This window comes from Nicotiana tomentosiformis, chromosome 3 (assembly GCF_000390325.3).
Source record: "Nicotiana tomentosiformis chromosome 3, ASM39032v3, whole genome shotgun sequence".
Classification (NCBI taxonomy): domain Eukaryota; kingdom Viridiplantae; phylum Streptophyta; class Magnoliopsida; order Solanales; family Solanaceae; genus Nicotiana; species Nicotiana tomentosiformis.
In genome coordinates this window covers 66,764,452-66,785,633 of record NC_090814.1, presented here as the reverse complement: position 1 = coordinate 66,785,633, position 21,182 = coordinate 66,764,452, and the positions used below count along the sequence as shown (strand labels likewise).

Here is a 21,182-nt window from a genome sequence, read left to right as displayed (position 1 = left end):
TACGTTATAACAGTAGGTACCGTACTTAGTGATAAACGAGGTCTTTTCCTGGTCTTCCGGGTTCATCTGTATCTGGTTGTACCCCGAGTAGGCATCGAGAAAACTGAGAGTCTTGTGGCCGTCCATGGCATCGATCATACGATCTATATTAGGTAAAGGGAAAGAATCCTTAGGGCATGCTTTATTCAGGTCTTTATAATTTATATGCATTCTAAGTTTGTTTCCCTTCTTAGGGACTACCACCACGTTCGCTAGCTATTCGAGGTATTTTACTTCTCGAACAGATCCTATTTTAAGAAGTTTGGTTACCTCATCCTTGATGAAGGCATATTTGACCTCGGACTGGGGCCTTCTTTTTTTGCTTTACCGGATGGAACTTCGGATCCAAGCTTAGTTTATGAGTGGTTATTTATGGTGGGATCCATGTCATGTCAAGATGGGACCAAACGAAATAGTCCATGTTAGCTATAAGAAATTGAATAAGCTTTTTCCTAAGCTCGGGATTTAACCTCGTGCCCAGGTATACCTTTCGCTCGGGCAGACGTTCGATTAGCATGATTTGCTCCAGTTCTTCGACCGATGATTTGGTAGCGTCGGAATCATCAGGGACCATGAAGGATCGAGGGATCCCATAATCATCATCTTCGTCAGTCTTCTGCTTCTCTAGTTGGGTCGAGGCCGACGTTTGTGATTGCTATTTGGTGTCCCGTTTCTCCTTTGAATCTCATCTTTTTGTCAATGATAGTGATGATATCAGAATCACTTCATCGACGACAAACATTTCCTTTGCGGCCGGTTGCTCCCTGTAGACTTTTTTGATTCCCTCTGGTGTTGGGAATTTTAGAACCTATGAAGGGTCGAGGGTACTGCTCTCATGTTGTGGATCCATGGCCTCCCGAACATGGCGTTATATCTCATGTCGCTCTCGATCACATGGAACTTTATTTCTTGGATGGTCCCGTCCATGTTTACTGGCAAAATTATCTCACCCTTAGTAGTTTCACACGCCATATTTAATCCGTTTAGTACCAGGATTGCGGGCACGACCTGGTCCTGTAGACCGAGTTTCTCTACGACCCTTGATCGAATGATGTTGGCCGAACTACCTGGATCAATTAACACACGCTTAACTTGAGTTTTATTCATAAGTACAGATATTACCAGGGCATCGTTATGAGGCTGCATGATTCCTTCCGCGTCTTCGTCACTAAAGGACAAAGTTCCTTTAGGTATGTAATCCTGAGTCCGAGATCGCTTCTCTCTTATAATCTATATCTTAGTGCATTTAAGCACCGGCCCCTGGGGGACATCGATCCCTCCGATGATCATGTGGATGATGTGTTGTGGCTCTTCTTGTTCGTTTTGTCTATTGAAATCTCTATTTTTGAAAGGATTTTTGGCCCGGTCACTTAAAAACTCTCGAAGGTGCCCTTCATTGAATAACCGAGCTACCTCCTCTCTCAACTACCTGTAATCTTCAGTTATGTGGCCATGGGTGCCATGATACTTGCACATTTGATTGGGGTTTCTTTGGGATGGATCGGACTGTAGAGGTCGAGGCCATTTAGTATCTTTGATGCGTCCGATAGCCAACACGATGGTGGATGCATCAATGTTGAAGTTAGATTCTGATAACTATGGTGCTTCCTTAGGTCCGGTATGCCTGTCGAACCCATTTTTGTTCATCAGCCCCCGAGACCCTTAGCCTCAATTATTTCTCTTTTCGCCTTGTACGGAGTTGCGCCTGGGTTTGCTACCCCTACGATCTCCATTATACGGCTAATATCGGTCCTTGTTCGACCTTGGTTCTCGGTCGATGTCCCTTTTAACAACAGACCCAGAACCCAAATGGTCGTCGTCGACTCTAATGTTCGATTGATATCGATTGTGTATATCAGCCTAGGTAACAACCGAGTACTTGATCAAGTTCTGCTTCAACTGTCGTGAATCCATCGAGCTTCGTTCATTTAGTCCTTGGGTGAAAGCTTGAATGGACCAATTGTCAATGACCGGTGGTAGATCCATTCGTTTCATTTGAAAACGAGATACGGACTCTCTTAGCATCTCGTTATCTTTTTGCCTTACATTGAAAAGGTCCGACTTCCTGGTCTCGACCTTTATGGCTATGGCATGTGCTTTTACCAAAGAATCTGCAAGCATAGCAAAAGAATCGATAGAGTTAGGCGGTAAATTATGATACCATATCATTGTCCCCTTTGACAAAGTTTCCCCGAACTTCTTTAATAACACGGATTCGATCTCGTCATCTTCTAGATTGTTCCCTTTAATGGCACATGTGTAAGAGGTGACATATTCGTTGGGGTCGGTCATCCCATTATATTTAGGAATTTCGGGCATGCAAAACTTCTTGGGGATTGGTTTGGAGCTGCGCTCGGGGGGAAAGGCTTTGGTACGAATTTTTTGGAATCCAAGCCCTTCAATATTGGTGGTGCCCCCGGGATCTGATCAACCCTGGAGTTATAAGTTTCTACTTTTTTGTCGTTTGTTTCAATCCTCTTTTCTCCTGACTCAATTCGTTTTGTCAGTTCCTCGAGCATCCTAATAATTTCGGGATTAGTCCCTGATTCTTGTTCATTTGATCTTACTACAGTTGGCCCCGTTTTGTGGGTGTCTTCTCGGGGTGGACCGGGCTCGGCCCTACTCGGTGCCTGAGTTTGGCTCTGCAACTGAGCTATTGCTACCTGTTGAGCTTGCAACATTTCGAAAATCATACGCAGGCTGATCCCGTCTTCTCCAACATTTTGGGTATTTCGAACTGCAGATCGAGTTCCACCATGAATGTTATTTTCGGGGTCGGAATGTTGGTTCGCCTCAATGGACACATGCGAATTAACGTCAGTTCGATCTATGGCCTAAGTTCCAACGGGGTCGACGAGTAGCCTTTCATCCCCGATCGTCAGGTTGTTGTTCTCATCTTGAAGGCCAGCTTCGTTGTCGACAGGTAGGGCTATTAATTGAGAGTTCGTCATTTTTAACCTGAAATCAAAGATACTTCCAAGAGCAAGTGTAAAATAGTGTATTTTACAGAGATTCGTACCAAATAACTACTATTATCCTTAGTCCCACGGTAGGCGCCAAATTATTTACCCGAAAAATGGATAAAGTTGAATTTATACGTAGTTCTAAGGATACGTGGTATAACTTGGTACAAATTGGAAAAATAAGTAAAGATATATCGAATATTAACTGTAAAAAGAATGAATACAAACCCAAATTGAATAGAGAGTGATTGATAAGAAAACAGGATGAATCAATATCAAAGCCCAAAAAGGATAATATTTGCTAGATGTTATGTAAATCTCAGTAAATCTAAATGTGTGAATGAATGAATGTCCCTTCACAAATGATAACCACTCTTAATATAGTGGAATCCTACTTTGGGTATAATTAAAAATACATAATGAGGATCCCATGATAGATTAATTAGTTGACTTTTCCTTGATTTAAGCCGTGATTTCCGCAGAGATTCTCTCCCCACTTGCAGCTATAACGCCTTTTTTATTTCTTGGTTCGGTCTCGATCTTGGCCGATCTCAACCTTGATCGGTCTCTGGGTCTAGAGCTCCATCTTGGCTGATTTCGATATTGATTGGTCTCTAGGTCTCGAGCTCGATCTTGGTCGAACTCGATATCGATCGGTCTCTAGGGTCCGAGCTCGACAATCTAACTTTGCATCATGGCTTCGATATTACAATGATGGACCTCGCACCATTATGTTCCAATCTTGATTTGTCATAAGAAGGGCAAATTCGGTTTTGACCGTATACAATCCTGCAGGTAGAATCTGGGGAAGGTAATGTGTACACAGATCTTACCTCTAGTATGTGAAGGTAGAGAGACTGTTTTTGATAGATCCCGACTCAAAGATATACTTGTAAATATGTATGCAATAAAAATACCTCTTTAAAGTAAATTTACATAAATAACACTTAAATATCCTCGATCATCTCACCTCAATTTGAGCAGGAGAAAGTAGGAATTTAAAATTGGAACGTCACAAATGAAATGGAGAAGTAAACAAGGCAAGCCTTGGTAAAGTGGCCGGCGTCCTTGACTATTTGTAGATACATGAAATTAAACATCTATATACTTAGTAGTTAGTAGAGCCATATTGGATAGGCTTGGCCGGTAACCATACATGTTTAGCTAACCTTATCACAGTGAAAATACAATTAGACAGAGAGTGATACAACAGCAGCAAAGTATGACATTTAGCTTCCAAGTAGAATGGAAAATTAGTGGTTGTTTTTAAATGAAGAATTAACTTAAATAGTCGCCGACCCAACATTAGAGCAACGATAAAGTTGTATTTGTGTGATTGAACGGTCACATATTCGAATTGTGAAAGCAGTCATTGATGCTTGTATTAGGATAAACTGTAAACTATTTACATTACACCCCTTGATATGCGGTCTTTTCCGAATTATGCATACTTCGTATACTGGATTGCCCTCTTAATCACCTACCCAACCACTTAAACTACGATCTTTTAAATTTGGCTTCCCAAGAAAGTAAAATGGAGCCAAGAAAACAACAATAATATGTTGTAGAGGGATGAGTTTCTAACAATCGCTCTAGTATCAGCCGCTATTCATTTTGATAATTTCCTCATTAGATTAGACTTTGTATTGGACAATAACAATATCAAATGTACTTTTTATTTTATTTTATGGAATTACCAAGCTTAAAATTAGACTGTCAACAAGCAAAATAATAGCTTATTTGGCCAAACTTAAAACAAGCAGAATAATAGTCTATTTAGCCAAACTTCAAAAATCATTTTATTTTCAAAAATCAGTTTACTTCAAAAAATGCTTTTGAATTTGAAGAAAATTGGCCAATCAGGCTATAAGGTGGGAGGCGTCGAGTGGGGAAAGAGCGATTCTGAATCTTACCCTTATTATTTTTAAAAAGATAGCCACTTTGCTTTGAAGTTTCAATATTCAGCAGAAGGACAACTAATGAACCATCTATGGTTTCGGTGATTTGCTGATTTTCGGGAATCATATTTGTCTCACATTCTTGTCTAATGTATGCGCGCAGAAAATATAAAAAGAACAAAAAAACACATTCTTTGATAATTTGTCATTAGATTAGACTTTTTAATGGACAATAACAATATTAAATTAGACTTTTCTTATTCCGCTCAAGGGTTGGTTGAGATGGTTGGTGGAAGATCTTAAATTGATTTCACCAGTAATCTACTCAGTCACAGCCACTTTATTGCACAATAAACAGAATACGAAGTTGTAATGCTTGGAGTAGGGAGGGACTGATTCTTGCCCCTTCTATTTCTAAAAAAAGAATGCCACTTTGCCTGAGCAAAAGGACATCCAATAAACCAACCATGGTTTCTGTGATTTGCTTATTTGGACATCTATCTGTGTATCACATTGTTCTTGTCTAATGTATACGTGCAGAAGATAAAAAAAAGAAAACCATATTCCTTTTCCCTTTTTTTCCCATTGTCCTCTGGCGGTGTCCAAGACCACCTTAATAAACACTCTTTACATAAGTGTTAGAATAATTTGAACACCCTTATTAAATTTTTTGATTTAACCGCCGAAAGTAATCATGCTTAATTCTTGGAACATGGTCCTAAAATCTTTGTATCGACTTCAACAAAATTTCTTCATTTCCCAGTTCCTCTATCTTTATGTAAGTGCCAAGATTCTCAATTCTCACTTTGTCGGCTCTGCACATTCAAAAAAACCCTGAATATATGCTGGTTTCTCTCTTAATATAACCTGCTACCACTAACTACATTCTATAGTGAAATTACTCCTCCTCTCTTTATTCTGCACAGAGACAGAAGCAGCTTTCATTAGTGGGATATTTAGTGGTAATATTTGGTTCTTGAATGTATATCCATCAAGATCTGTAATGGGATAATATAGTGGGTACATTTTTTGCGGGAGAAGTCCAAGAAGATAAAAGGGTCAGAATATGGACGGCTGTTTTTTTATTAGTAGCATTTCTTTAAGCTTTTGTATGGATCTGGTAGGTTTGGTTTGTTTATGCAGCTGAGCATAACTGATGCATTTATGAATAGTACTATTCCGAAATTTTGTTAGCTGTTAAACCAGCTTACATTTGATTAAGGAAGTATAATTTCCAAATTAGTAGGTTTTAGTTACAGGGTCATTTTCAGTGGAACCTCACAAGGTGAAAAAGGGCAAGAATATGAAAAAGGGAATTTTAAGCAGTAAGATAAGGCGTTGGAATCGTGAGCAAATAGCAGAACAGAAGAGAAGGGGAAAAAGGGGGTCCATGTTCTGATCACGTGCTGCTGCCTCATCTTTAAGAAGATAGATATAATAAAAAACAATTAAGCGTTACTTTTCGAGCCTGTTCTTTTCAGCTTCACTATCTATCTATCTATCTCTTACCAAGATTCATCCCCATTTTTGCTCTTGTTGTGCTTTAGATGCAAACATCAATTCTGGTAAGTTTTTCATCCTTTTAGTTTTAGTGAAAGCTATATGCAATATTTCATAAACAGCCCTTTTCATATTTTCACGTTTTGCTTCTTTTTGCCATGTCAAGATGTGCTTTTTGTTTGTCAATTGCATCAACGTCATGAAATCAAGAGTGTGACTTTTAGTGGTCGATGAAGTGCGTTGAGAGGCATAAGAACTCTGGTTCAAATACAAAAACACTGAGTGATTTCTTTTACCGATAATTATATTGGAGGAATGTAACATGTACCCTGAAATTAGTCGCAAGCTGGCCTGGACATTATGGTTATAAAAGAATTTGCATAAACGTCATGATTGTGGAGCAAAAAAGAAAAACATTTTTTTTTGTTTCAATTTGAACATTCTTTTAATTATTTCTTGCCAAATATAGATGTGGGCTGTGGCATTCAAGAGTCGTGTAGGTTGGGGAGTTTGGCAAAGTAGGCAATCCACTTACTACACTATATCACTGTAGTATTTTGTAGTATACTATTAACTTGGTGACCTGTAAATTTTGTACATATACATATAGAGTAGAGTGGGAGGGGAGGTGTGGGGAGTGGGGACCGAGGTGGGAGGAACTTATTATGGTCCTTACAAATAGCCTTAATTTACGTGGGGCTCAACTTTGGTGTGATTGATTTGATAATGCAACTGTCGTTGAATCATGTGCTTTTGGTTTTCGTTAATCTCACACACACACTTGTACGTTTTTCTTGTTTTCTTCTTGCTCCTCTTTACACTGTGCTAATCAAAAAATGGAACTGTTAAATACATAGTCTTAGCTGTAGCTTTTAGTTGAATCTAACCATTTGTTTCAGAGGCAGCAAAGAGTAAGTTTCCCTTTCCTTGTTTTGTTTGTTAACTACAATAAGAAAGAAATGCAGATGCCTATGAGTTTTTACTTTTCTTGTTCCTGCATTGTGCACAAATGCATTCTGCTGCAAGCTGAAGCCATTAAGTGGCCAAGTGGGGTTAATAAAAATGGATTTTCATGCCTTTTAACTTCTTTATTAGGGGATGGAAAATGGAGATGTGGCTCAGTGCCAATTAGGTGTTATACATTGAAATGTTGCTTCAAAAGTCTTTGTGAATATTTCATTTCTTTCAGGATTTATCACATGATAAAGAATTTATACTTCAAGTGACCCAACTTAGTCTAAGAAGCTGCTGAGGAGAATGGATATCGACTACGGGAAGTGTTGGGACACTTCAAAGGTGTGTATATTTCATTGTCCTTCAGTCTGCGGAAGCTTCGAAACCATAAAAGCATAATCTTGAAGTTTTTGGACTGTATTGATGCTTGTATCATATTGATGAATTACAGTCATAATCTTTCTGTCTTTACTTTGTTAATTTTGCATGATAGAAGTCTTGGAAGAGTACACTGATTCTGGCATACCAAAGTCTTGGGGTAGTGTATGGTGATCTCAGTATTTCCCCTCTCTATGTCTACAAGAGCACATTTGCAGAAGACATCCATCATTCCGAGACCAACGAAGAGATTTTCGGCGTTCTCTCTTTCGTTTTTTGGACTTTAACCTTAGTTCCTTTGTTCAAATATGTCTTTATCGTACTTCGAGCTGATGATAATGGAGAGGGTATGTACCATAAATCACAAAGATGTTTTTGGTATTTGGTCTAATTAACGAGTATTTGGTCATTAAACTGACCTTTATAGACTTTGTTTTTGGTATTTGGTCTAATTAACGAGTATTTGGTCATTAAACTGACCTTTATAGACTTTCTGCTGCAGGTGGTACTTTTGCTCTCTATTCCTTAATATGCAGGCATGCCAAAGTAAGCCTTCTTCCGAACAGACAAGTTGCCGATGAAGCTCTTTCTACCTACAAACTTGAGCACCCTCCCGAGACGAAGAACAGCTCAAGGGTGAAGTTGCTTCTTGAGAAACACAAATTCTTGCACACTGCTTTGCTAATCTTGGTGCTTCTTGGCACTTGTATGGTCATTGGAGATGGACTACTTACTCCAGCCATATCTGGTAGGCTGTTTTCCGTTAAATTCATGTTCTCTAGAATTATCATAGATGCTGATATGGAATCTTCTTTCATGTGCAGTATTCTCTGCAGTTTCTGGCCTTGAGTTATCAATGTCTCGGGATCACCATCAATGTAAGCTGCTTCATCATTGCACATCAATGAAAACTGGGTTATTTCTTTTCTTCCTTTTATTTTGAAATGTATTTTCTGTATAAGTGTTCAGCACCGCATATCTTTAAAGAAGTTATTGTTTAATTATGACTCACTTCCACTTTTATCTACTTACATCCATGTTTTTTCTTATGCAGATGCAGTGATTCCAATAACTTGCTTCATATTAGTCTGTCTGTTCGCATTACAACATTATGGCACACATCGAGTTGGTTTTTGTTTTGCACCAATTGTGTTGATCTGGTTACTCTGCATCAGTGCTCTTGGATTATACAACATTATCCACTGGAATCCACTTGTTTATAAAGCTCTTTCCCCCTATTACATGGTAAAGTTCCTGAAGAAAACAAGAAAAGGAGGATGGATGTCTTTGGGTGGAATTCTCCTCTGCATAACTGGTAATATGTCTTCTTATACTTGGTTTTTTGTATCACTTTGGTCATAAACTCTGTTTTTTCGATATATGCTCTGAAGTCCGGTATGCAGCTTTTATAAAAATCAGGTGCTGCCAGCTAGAACATTATAAAAGTGACACTATTCTACCTTGCTTTGTGTGGGTTTACCTGTTCATATGCCAGGTGCATGTTCTGTGGCATTTAAAATCAAGTCAATTGGCAAAATATAGGGTCAAATTTGCGCTAGCACGTGAGCTATGGTTCCAGGATTAGTTGACGTCTATTCTAGAAAAAATTAACATGAAATAAGTTTAGCATGCATCATCAACCTGGACTTGATTGAAATTAGTAACATGAGATTACTTGGTTGGAAAGTGCATATATGTGAATCAGGAATAAACAGATGAAGTATCTGTTCAGTCCAGGTTCATATAATACAATTAGCCAATAGCCAGAGGCGGCTCAATAGTATTGGAGGCCTAAAGCCAAGACGTAAACTTGTTTACTAATTTTAGATATTTTTATTAAAGTTAATTTTTTTTTTCTTTTTGAGATGCAATTTCATCTTGACGATGTAACCAACCCCTTTAATCTTTGTTGTAACATTACTAACCTTTGATAAGATTTTATTAAGTTTAATTTTGAATTTTTTCTTTTCACATGACCGTCAACATAACTTACTATGTAGCACTGCCTCCCAAAGTAACAATCATGTAGAAACTTGTATTTACAAAGATGATAAATATTTTACGATCTAATTAGCTTGAAGCGTGCCTATAGAGATCTTGAAAGAAGATATCTTACAAAATTAGAGTTGTAAATAAAATTTATTCAAGTTAGAGTAAGAAGACCTAGAAAGTAACTGCAAATTTAACTGCCTTTTACATTCATTTGAATTTTCTCAACCAACTCCGAAAATAGACAACATCAAATATAAAACTATGTTATTAACGATTGGTGACAAGGTAGCAAAAGATGGTTGAAAAAATTTCTTATCACTATTTAATAATAAATACAATTAATATTCAAATTACATATTATAAGAGTAGCTTTTGGGGCCTCTAATTTTGTGAGACCTAAAGCGGCCGCTTTAGTGGCCTGGGGGTTAAGCCGCCTCTTCCAATAGCTAAATATACTCTCTCTGTCACAAAATGGTTGTCCGCTTTCCCTTTCCAAGATCTAAGCAAAGTTATCTTTGAGAATTTTTAAAGTATTATTTCATCACTTTGACATGGAAAAGGTTGCAACTTTTATTTCTCTGTTGTAGTTTCAGAATGTCTTTGAGTTTTACATTTGAATAAATGAATTAATTCTATATCCAATATAGCTCCAAATACTGGTCAAATTGATCATAAGAGAAAAGAAACAAACAAAAATGTGAAGCAGAGAGAATTGTATATGGATGTAATGTTTGGCCTGATACTTATAATAATTTGATATTCATCGTTATCCACCTTTCTCATGCTTTGAAGCTAAAATGTGAAGGATATATTCCTAGACGGCTAGACTTGGTTAGGGTATAATCACGGTATCAACAGTGTACTATAGAATAGGACATAGTGATTCACTGCAACGATTACCCAGTGTTTCATTATTGAATGTTGAAATGTTTTATTATTGTATAACAGGTTCTGAAGCAATGTTTGCTGATCTTGGACACTTCTCATATTCTGCAATTCAAGTAAACTCCATGAACCAATGTTTTGTCTTTCTGAATGCTTACAGCAGTAGATTGTATTTCTAATTTGTTATCCTGCCACAGATTGCATTCACCTTTCTGGTTTATCCAGCGTTAATTTTGGCATATATGGGTCAAGCAGCTTTCTTATCAAAGCATCACCACACCATTCACAAGATTGGTTTCTATGTATCAGTTCCAGGTAACATTTTTCATTCAATCAGTTGGTAGAGGAAACAATATTAATCAAGTTCATGTGGTACAAGGGCATGCATAGTTATGTTTGATGTGGGCTGACCAATCTCTCGTTTTAACTTGATTGCTTGGTACTGTAGTTTTCTGGATGGAGTTTGAGCTTTCAGTTTAAACACTTAAGTAGATAAATTTGTAACGTCTCTTTTCAAGAAACACAATCAGTTTGGTATTTAACTAGATACTGAGTTTAAGACAGTAATTTGACATGTATAATATAGCTCGTCCTCAAAAGAAAATAATAATAAATCTTTGGTTGAAAGGTGACAGGGAAAACATCTTTAAGATTTGATGGTTAAATGACGTTGAATTGTTGGAAGTTCTGAAAGTTTTATAGAATAATATCACCCATGAAATGGTCAAACATGTGTGATATCTTTAAATGGAAAGATTGTTGGGACTGAGGGAGTAAAATTTTTACATTCAAAGTGAAAACAAATCAGCTCCAGGGACGTCTACTACCGTTCTTACTATTCTAAATGACATTCCCTATGCATGAATCATCATTAGTACAGTAAATTAGCTACCCGGAATGCAAAGTCAACCACTGTTCTAGAATGTGAGAATTTTGTTGTCAGCAGAAATTGCAAACATGCTAGTTGATATCCTTAGAAATGTATTTAGTGTTTAACTTATTCAAGTCCTTCCGTGATGTAACTGCATATGTATGAAGTTGAAGCCTGAATGGCCTGACGTATAAACATGATACAATTATTTTGGGACTGTTATCCAGTTGTTGCATTAAGACATCTGAAGTGGACTAGTGCCTATTGTGAAGGGCGTGGACTCTGAAAATGATTTTTTTGAAGTGCAAGTCAAGTCTGTCTATTCTCAATCAAACTGTGGGTATTTCCAAAGTGTTTACTGCATTAAGGTGTTGAATGGGATTGGGTTATATAACTCCTAGTAGTTATTTTATTTTTCATGAACATAAGCCGGTTTTGTAGAACAAGCTTCTTGATCATGTTCATCCACTTTCATTTGAATTCTATGCATATATTTATCAGTGAGTTATTCCTTTTCTTTTTCATTTAACTGCAATGTAGATTGCGTGAGATGGCCAGTGCTAGTAATAGCAATTCTGGCTTCCGTTGTGGGAAGTCAGGCAATCATCAGTGGAACATTCTCAATTATCAACCAGAGTCAATCCCTTGGTTGCTTCCCAAGAGTCAAAGTTGTTCACACCTCTGCCAAAATACATGGCCAGATATACATTCCTGAGATCAATTGGATACTCATGATTCTTTGTGTTGCTGTGACTATTGGATTCAGAGATACAAAGCACATGGGAAATGCGTCAGGTACTAGAACCAACCGCGCGTTCTCCAATCCACTTTATAAAGGCATCAAATACTATCTACTGTCAGTCATTTTTAAAGCCTTTTACTGTTATGCTTAACTTCTTAGATGTGGCTTATTGTGTATCTTAAAAATCTTTTGTTCCTTCTTATGCTAGATGTTTCCTTGCTATGTTCTATAGAAAAAAAATGATTCATTTGCCTAGCTTTCTTACAAGACAATTCGTTGCTTGTTGCTTTTATAGTGGCTCATCAGCTTTTTCCTTCTTCTCCGCCTAAACAGCTGCTTTTTGTTTTCTTTTTTCGATTCGTCCTTCTTCTCCCTTCTCTTTATGATTATGTAGCTGTATAGAAGTTCAGAAAACACTTAACTTGCTACTTCAGTGTTATCTTAAGGCGTCGCAATTTCTTCCTTTATCAATTGCAGGACTAGCAGTGATGGCGGTGATGCTGGTGACCACTTGCCTTACTTCATTAGTTATCATCCTCTGCTGGAACAAGCCTCCAATACTGGCCCTCGGGTTTCTCCTTCTATTTGGATCTATTGAGTTACTCTACTTCTCAGCCTCTGTCATTAAGTTTCTTGAGGGCGCTTGGCTTCCAATCCTGCTTGCACTCTTTTTGGTTACTGTCATGTTTGTTTGGCACTATGCCACAGTTAAAAAGTATGAATATGATCTGCACAACAAGGTTTCATTAGAATGGCTGCTGGCACTAGGTCCAAGCTTGGGTATTACTCGAGTCCCTGGCATCGGCCTCGTATTCACTGATTTGACTTCTGGGATTCCTGCCAACTTCTCACGTTTTGTTACCAACCTCCCTGCCTACCATCGCATACTTGTTTTTGTGTGTGTGAAATCCGTGCCTGTCCCTTTTGTGCCCCCGGCTGAGAGATACCTTGTAGGCCGCGTTGGTCCTGCAGCTCATCGTTCCTATAGATGCATTGTCCGTTATGGTTACCGAGACGTTCACCAAGATGTCGACTCCTTTGAATCCGAACTTGTCAGTAAGCTGGCTGATTTCATCCGGTATGATTGGTACAAGACGCACGGAATCATTGACAACGAGGATGACGGCTCACGTTCTGGTGCATCGTCGGGAGAATGCAGACTGACCGTTATAGGAACCCTGGCTTTCTCAGGTACACCAGCTTTCGAGCTCGAGGACAATGTGCAACTGGCAAGTGTGTCCGTCGGGTTCCCTACAGCTGAAAGTGTGACAGATGTCATCGAGATGCGACCAGTGGAAAGAAGAGTGAGATTTGCCATAGATAATGAGTCGGAAGTCGATTCACGGGAAGAAATGGATACTCAGCTGCAGGAGGAGCTAGAAGATTTGTATGCAGCACAACAAGCTGGGACAGCATTCGTATTAGGACATTCACATGTAAAAGCAAAACAAGGATCATCTATGTTGAAGAGGTTGGCTATTAATTATGGTTATAATTTCCTTAGGAGGAATTGTAGGGGTGCAGATGTATCCCTCAAGGTGCCTCCAGCTTCCCTTCTTGAAGTTGGGATGGTCTACATTGTTTAAGTTGTAACAGACCAACCACGCATCTCGCTTTCCTCGTATAGCTTTGTATCTTATTAGAACGTTCTTATTTAGAGAGGTAATTGTAATTATGCAGATTACTGAAGTTAATCATTTTGATCTCTTATCTATTTAAATTTAAATTTTGATGTATCATTAGAGAACAGAGAAAGTATAAAAACAGCCGCAAATATAAGGGCTGTTTGTGTGCTCCTTCTTGACAAAATACTAACAGAAACAGCTAATGCAGTTAAGAACTCCTTTTTCTATTTAGTAACTAATCTAATTCAACACACACAGTAATATTTTCTTTTATAACGATGGTGTTAAAACAAACTTGTGCACACCGCAATCACTTGCTCGCTTTTGGCAGTGATTCAATTGTGGTTGTTAAGATTGTTACGCCAACTGTTTCACCACTAATTAGTCATAGCCTTGGGACAAATATAAAACTTATTCTGCTTCTCTTAATAATAATTGTCTTTGTTTTAAAACGAAAATAAACAACAATAACAACAACAAACCCAATTTGATCCCATAAATGGGATCTGTACGCATACCTTACCCCTACCTCATAGAGATAGAGAGGTTATTTCCGATAGATCTCAGGCTCAAGAAACAGTCAAGCAACCAAGTATGTTTTAAAATGGAAATGAGGTGCCAAATATTTTAGACCTTATTTCTTATTCTGAATATAGGAAGAATCTTGGACAAAATTCATTTACCACATGATAGAGGCCAGTGGTCAAACATTCTTGCCACTTGTAAGGGGTGCGAGATAGTACTATTATTAATGGGAAAGGTTTCAAAATTTGATGTTAATTTTAGTTGTGAGCCAAAAGCCACGTCATCTGTTATCAACCACCAGTTATCACTGGCCCTGCATTTTTATTCTGAAGTCTAAAAATAACTATGCAACAAACAAATTTCTCAGCTTCCACCCCATAGATGATAGACCAATATAAAGCTGCAGCTTGGAAGTGAAATTACTCACTAGTAATTAAACCTCAATTCAAAAGCAATGGGACTCAGAGCTATTCCCATTACAGCTTCTCAAAATGGTGTTATGCCTAACTATTTGGGTGGTTCAGAATATTTCCCTAGATGCAGTAGTAGTATTCTTCCTAGCAGTAGAACCTCAAAACTTGTATTCGCAGTTTCAGCAAAGGCAAAGAAAGAGGATACAGAAGAACCCAAGGAAAAGAAGAAGCAATCTTTGTTTTCAAGTGTAACAGAAGCTCTGGATTTTTCTCAGGTTAGATCAGCTAAAGACGCCGAGCTTATCGATGAAGCTAGAGAAGCAACTCAATCTGGCGAGAGGATGTCCAGAGAACAGGTTTTTTTCTTGCCTAATTGGCAAGTATTAATCATTTGCCAATAACTTATGAGTTTAACTTAGATATAACTACACAAAACGTTCCAAAAAAATAGAATTGGTAACCCGAAAAACAAAATATGTTATACAACATGTTAAAATATATTGATAGTATAAAAAAAAATTCACTTTCGGTGTATAAGTTATGTCTATTTTTTATTAGAATTAAGCAAGTCATATTACCTATTTACTCATGAAGACCTTTTAATGGCCTTTCTATAGTATGGAGCTCTGAGAAGGAAGATCGGTGGGACATACAAAGATTTCTTCAAGTCCTACATTGAAGGTAATTAATTATAACTGATCAATTTAACATCTAGAAAATAGTGAGTTGCTGGTGAACACCCTCCGCTTCCAACCAAGAGGTTGTGAGTTTGAGTCACCCCAAGAGCAAGGTGGGGAGTTCTTGGAGGGAGGGAGTCGGGGGTCTATCGAGAACAGTCTCTCTACCCATGGTAGGGGTAAGGTCAGTGGCGGAGCCATAATTTTCGTTAAGGGGTATCAAAATTTATAAAAGTAAATATATCAAAAAAATTAAGGAGAATCAATACACGGTATATATACATATAATTTATTTTTTTACCTAGCTACACAGTGTATTTTTCCCGCGAAGCAAAAGGGTATCATTTGACACCCCTTCCTATAAGATGGCTCCGCCACTGGTTAAGATATGCGTACACACTACCCTTCTCAGACCCCATTAATGAAATATATTGGGTTATTGTTGTTGATCAATTTAACTTCTATTACACAAAATGTAATTAATGTGTGGCTTTATTAGCATGCAATTGACCGTTTCATTTTATTTTATTTTTCTTTGAAACAGTAAAAGGGGAATATGTGGAGGAGGGATGGGTAGACAAAACGTGCAAGGTATGCAAGAAGGATACGAGAGGAGAAGCAAGGCAAGTAGACAATTTTGGAAGATATGCACACGTGGCTTGCCTTGAGAGATCCAAATCTGGAAATTTTTTCACCAAGCTCTTCTCAAAATGAATTCTATCGAGGGCAACTTAGTACTGATTCATATTTTATTTTTCTTTGTATCTTTGTGTTCGTGGATACCTTTTTTAAACTCATAAAAGTACAAGAATATGAATATTTCTTTTTTTGGTAGAAATTTCTAATATCATTATTACATCATTCTCTTTGGCCATTTTATACTTCTTTCTCTTCGGATGTTGAAGAAAATGAAACTAGAAAGCAAATCAGGAGTCATCCTGATGATGAGTATCAGTGGTCTAAGCCTCTTGAATAGAGTTGCTCGGAACCCGATAAAAATATGCTGAATATTGTTATTCCCGGTCAATATTGCTGTATTTGTAAATATTAATTCTGCAAAATATAAGTTAACGTAATGAAACAATAATAATAAATTCGAGCCCACTGAATTCACAGTGTTTCCTTAAGGAATTTAATCCCCTCCTAGTACCCAAGGTAATGGATTATTTCCTCCCAGGATAGAACGAATAACACACTGGTGTAGCGGTACTTCAAACCCCAGTGTTTCGGCGAACACAAAGTTCGGTAGCAAATCACACTTACAGTTGCTTTGTTTGAAGTTAAAAAACAATGCAGAACGAAGGAGTATATACTCAGAAAAACGTATGGAAGTTCTGAGAGGAAGGAATGCAATGTATAGCCAATTTGTTGAGCGAATTGTATGTTGAGTTGAGTATCTTTCTTCAACATTTGCTGCTCATATATATAGCAGCCAAGAAGGAGTGCAAGACCAAACGTCCACCCTTCATGGTGGAGCAAGCATTACATGTTTGTGGAGCAAGCACTTCATGGTGGGAAGACCATTATCCGGCTGCCAAATTATCAATACACGGATTGGAAAATATCCGTTACAAATACGGATAATCTTACGTTAATATTTACTATTAACAAATAAATTTGGTCCAAAAAATTAATCAATCAATCGATCATTTGACCAAATCCAAATCCAAATCCAAATCCAAATCCGAATCCGAAGCCGAAGCCGAAGCCGAAGCCGAAGCCGTAGCCGTAGCCGTAGCCGAAGCCGAGCCGAGCGAGCGAGCGACGACGACGGCGCGAGGCTTGCTTTCTTCTTAACTCTTTAAGAGCTACAAGAAGAGCAATTATATATATACCCACCAAAAATGTCTTCCACTTCCAATATGGGACAATATCTCATTGTTAAGAGGGGGAAACTTAAAATTTTACTCAAAATTTCATTTTCCCTCCATTTCCCATTCACCCTCATTTTAAGAATATTACATCTTAAAAATAAAACCTCAACAATCCCCCACATGAATGGGGAATGGCTATATCACGGAAGTATGCATGAAAAACTGTGTGATTTACAAGCAAGGATTAATTGCATCTGGATAAGTAGGTTTCCCTTTGAACTTTCCGTAGTAAACTTATGTCGGATATACTCGGTCAATCGGTAGATTTGATATCTTTGAACCGTCGATCTTTGGTGTATACCTAGACAACCATAAGTCACACAATCAACCCTTAACCGTCTTTGGTTCTCATTGTTGTGTTCGTTTCAGCCATGAACACCGCCTGGTTTCATAAGTGCGTAGAGAACTGGCCTTACAAAGTTCTCCTTGAAGCGGCTCACACTTCACACTTAAATAGGTGATTCCTAAACGTGTCATCCTGTAGATACACTATTTGATATACCCCGTATCAAATTTAGAAATCATTAAAAAGCCTTAATGCTTTATCCTTGGTACTGAACATTGTCTCATCACGAGAATGGACTAAAATTTTATTTGACAATGTTGAACCGTCATTAATGACTTTGTTTGATCTCTTTGAACCTAGATCTTGGGATCTCCAGTCTTCTAGGTAGAGTTACCGCCACAATGACTTGTTCTCGGCCATAGCCCCATTTCCCTTGATGATTTCTCAACTACCTCTCTAGTTAGGCCTTTTGTAAGTGGATCCGACACATTATCACTTGACTTTACATAGTCAATTGTGATAATTCCTCTAGAGAGTAATTGCCTAACGGTTTTATGTCTTCGTCGTATATGACGAGATTTACCGTTATACATGACGCTCCCAGCCCTTCCAATTGCCGCTTGACTATCACAATGTATGCATATTGGTGCCAACGGTTTGGGCCAAAATGGAATGTCTTCCAAGAAATTCCGGAGCCATTCAGCTTCTTCACCGGCTTTATCTAAGGCTATGAATTCAGCCTCCATTGTAGAGCGGGCAATACATGTTTGTTTGGACGACTTCCAAGATACCGCTCCTCCACCAATAGTGAATACATATCCACTCGTGGACTTAGAATCAGTTGAACCGGTGATCCAATTTGCATCACAGTATCCCTCAATCACCGCAGGGAAATTACTGTAGTGCAATTCAAAGTTCTGGGTATGTTCTAAATATCCCAAAACTCGTTTCATTGCCATCCAATGAGATTGGCCTGGATTGCTCGTATATCGACTCAGTTTACTTATAGCACAAGCTATGTCTGGTCGTGTACAATTCATGATATACATTAAGCATCCCAATACACGAGCATAATCCAATTGTGATATGCTTTGGCCTTTGTTCTTTGCTAATGCAAGATTCACGTCAATTGGAGTCTTTGCAACTTTAAAGCCCAAGTGCTTGAATTTTTCAAGTACTGTCTTAATATAATGAGATTGTGACAATGCCAGACCTTGAGGAGTCTTATTGATCTTAATTCCCAGAATTAAATCAGCAACTCCCAAGTCTTTCATATCAAACTTGCTATTGAGCATACGCTTAGTAGCATTTATGTTGGCAATGTCATTACTCATTATCAACATATCATCCACATATAGGCAAACAATGACTATGTGATTTGGAACATTTTTAATGTACACGCATTTATCACATTCATTTATCTTAAAACCATTTGACAATATTGTTTGGTCAAATTTCGCATGCCATTGTTTGGGTGCTTGTTTTAGTCCGTAAAGAGACTTAACAAGTCTACATACCTTCTTTTCTTTACCTGGAACCACAAACCCTTCAGGTTGTTCCATGTAAATTTCTTCCTCCAACTCTCCATTTAAGAAGGCCGTCTTAACATCCATTTGATGAATTTCAAGACCATACACTGCAGCTAATGCTACTAACATCCGTATGAACGTAATTCTTGTAACTGGAGAGTATGTATCAAAGTAGTCTAGACCTTCTCGTTGTCTATACCCTTTGACTACGAGCCTTGCCTTGAATTTATCAATAGTGCCATCATCTTTGATTTTTCTCTTAAAAATTCATTTAGAACCCAAAGGTTTATTTCCAGGAGGAAGATCAACCAATTCCCATGTATGGTTGTTCAATATGGATTCTATTTCACTATTGACTGCCTCTTTCCAAAACAATGATTCCGAAGAAGTCATAGCTTCTTTAAATGTTTGAGGCTCATTCTCCAATAAGAAAGTCACAAAATCTGGTCCAAATGAAGTAGACGTTCTTTGACGTTTACTACGTCTTGGATTCTCCTGATTACATGTACTTTCTTTTGTTTCTTCCCGAGGTCGTTTAGATCCTTCACCAAACGACTCACATTCCTTTTTATACGGATATATATTTTCAAAAAACTCAGCATTATCTGATTCTATAACCGTATTATTATGAATGTCGGGATTTTCTGATTTATGAACCAGAAATCGATATGCTTTACTATTTGTCGCATATCCTATGAAAACACAATCAACGGTTTTCGGTCCTATCTTTACCCTTTTGGGTTTAGGAACTTGCACTTTTGCCAAACACCCCCACACTTTAAAATAATTCAAGTTGGGCTTCCTTCCTTTCCATTGTTCATAAGGAATGGATTGTGTTTTGCTATGGGGCACTCGATTTAATATTCGATTAGCCGTAAGAATGGCTTCCCCCCACAAGTTCTGTGGCAAACCAGAACTTATCAACAACGCATTCATCATCTCCTTTAATGTGCGATTCTTTCTTTCCGCAATCCCATTAGATTGGGGCGTGTAAGGGGCTGTTGTTTGATGAATAATTCCATATTCTAAACATATTTCTTCAAAAGGAGATTCATATTCACCACCCCTATCACTTCTTATCATTTTTACTTTCTTGTTAAGTTGCGTTTCAACTTCATTTTTGTATTGCCTGAATGCGTCTATTGCTTCATCTTTACTATTCAGTAAGTAAACATAGCAATATCGAGTACCATCGTCAATAAAAGTTATGAAATACTTCTTTCCACCGCGAGATGGTATTGACTTCATGTCACAAATATCTGTGTGAATTAAGTCTAAAGGATTTGAATTCCTTTCAACTGACTTATAAGGATGTTTAACATACTTACATTCCACACATATTTGACATTTTGATTTTTCGCATTCAAACTTGGGCAGTACTTCCAAGTTAATCATTTTCCGCAAGGTTTTATAATTGACATGACCCAAACGTACATGCCATAAATCATTTGACTCAAGTAAGTAAGAAGAAGCTGAAATATTATTATTATTTTCAACAACCATTACATTTAGGTTGAAAAGGCCCTCGGTGAGGTAACCTTTTCCCACAAATATTTCATTCTTACTAATTACAACCTTGTTGGATACAAAAATGCACTTAAAACCGTGCTTAACAAGAAGTCCAGTAGAGACTAAATTCTTTCTCATTTCGGGAACATGAAGGACATTGTTCAAAGTCATGACCTTGCCAGAAGTCATTTTTAGAAATACCTTCCCATATCCTTCAACTTTTGCTGTTGAAGCATTTCCCATATAAACTGTCTCTCCGGGTTCAGCAAGAGCATAGGTAGCAAAAGCCTCTCTAACTGCACAAACATGGCGAGTGGCTCCTGAATCAAACCACCACAGTTTAGGATTTCCCACCAAGTTACATTCAGAGAGCATGGCACACAAGTTATCAACATCATCATGGTTTACTACCATGTTTGCTTGACCCCTTTTCTTGTCTTTCTTCGGAGCACGACACTCCGTAGATTTGTGTCCGGTTTTCCCACAGTTGTAGTAGTTTCCACTGAACCGCTTCTTGCTTGG

General features: G+C 37.9%; 2 protein-coding genes and 2 long non-coding RNA genes across 9 annotated transcripts; 3 read left to right on the top strand and 1 right to left on the bottom strand.

Moving 5' to 3' along the window:
- Positions 1-5,248: 5,248 nt before the first annotated feature.
- LOC104093428 (potassium transporter 2) lies at positions 5,249-13,958 on the top strand. 6 transcript variants are annotated; one of them, XM_018769866.3, is made up of 10 exons: positions 5,249-6,465; positions 7,590-7,696; positions 7,851-8,079; positions 8,235-8,480; positions 8,557-8,610; positions 8,787-9,047; positions 10,673-10,725; positions 10,807-10,924; positions 12,021-12,275; positions 12,700-13,958. In XM_018769866.3, the coding sequence occupies exons 2-10, from the start codon at positions 7,658-7,660 to the stop codon at positions 13,806-13,808; spliced, it is 2,364 nt and encodes a 787-aa protein (XP_018625382.1). In that variant the 5' UTR covers positions 5,249-6,465; positions 7,590-7,657; the 3' UTR covers positions 13,809-13,958. The 6 variants fall into 6 exon arrangements, with proteins under 6 accessions (XP_018625382.1, XP_009597463.1, XP_018625383.1 ...); XM_009599168.4 differs by having other exon boundaries at positions 7,848-8,079; XM_018769867.3 differs by lacking the exon at positions 5,249-6,465 and adding an exon at positions 7,036-7,183.
- LOC117276090 (uncharacterized) lies at positions 8,030-8,300 on the bottom strand. The gene is made up of 2 exons (XR_004506311.2): positions 8,213-8,300; positions 8,030-8,151 (listed from the first exon to the last, which is right to left on the bottom strand). It is a non-coding gene; the product is annotated as an uncharacterized lncRNA (long non-coding RNA).
- Positions 10,938-11,769, top strand: LOC138907049 (uncharacterized). Its single transcript, XR_011414751.1, has 2 exons — positions 10,938-11,109; positions 11,174-11,769. It is a non-coding gene; the product is annotated as an uncharacterized lncRNA (long non-coding RNA).
- Positions 13,959-14,635: 677 nt separating the features above from the next.
- Positions 14,636-16,323, top strand: LOC104093429 (uncharacterized). The gene is made up of 3 exons (XM_009599171.4): positions 14,636-15,141; positions 15,403-15,466; positions 16,007-16,323. Exons 1-3 carry the CDS (start codon positions 14,827-14,829, stop codon positions 16,174-16,176), a joined length of 549 nt encoding a protein of 182 aa, XP_009597466.1. The 5' UTR covers positions 14,636-14,826; the 3' UTR covers positions 16,177-16,323.
- Positions 16,324-21,182: the final 4,859 nt, after the last annotated feature.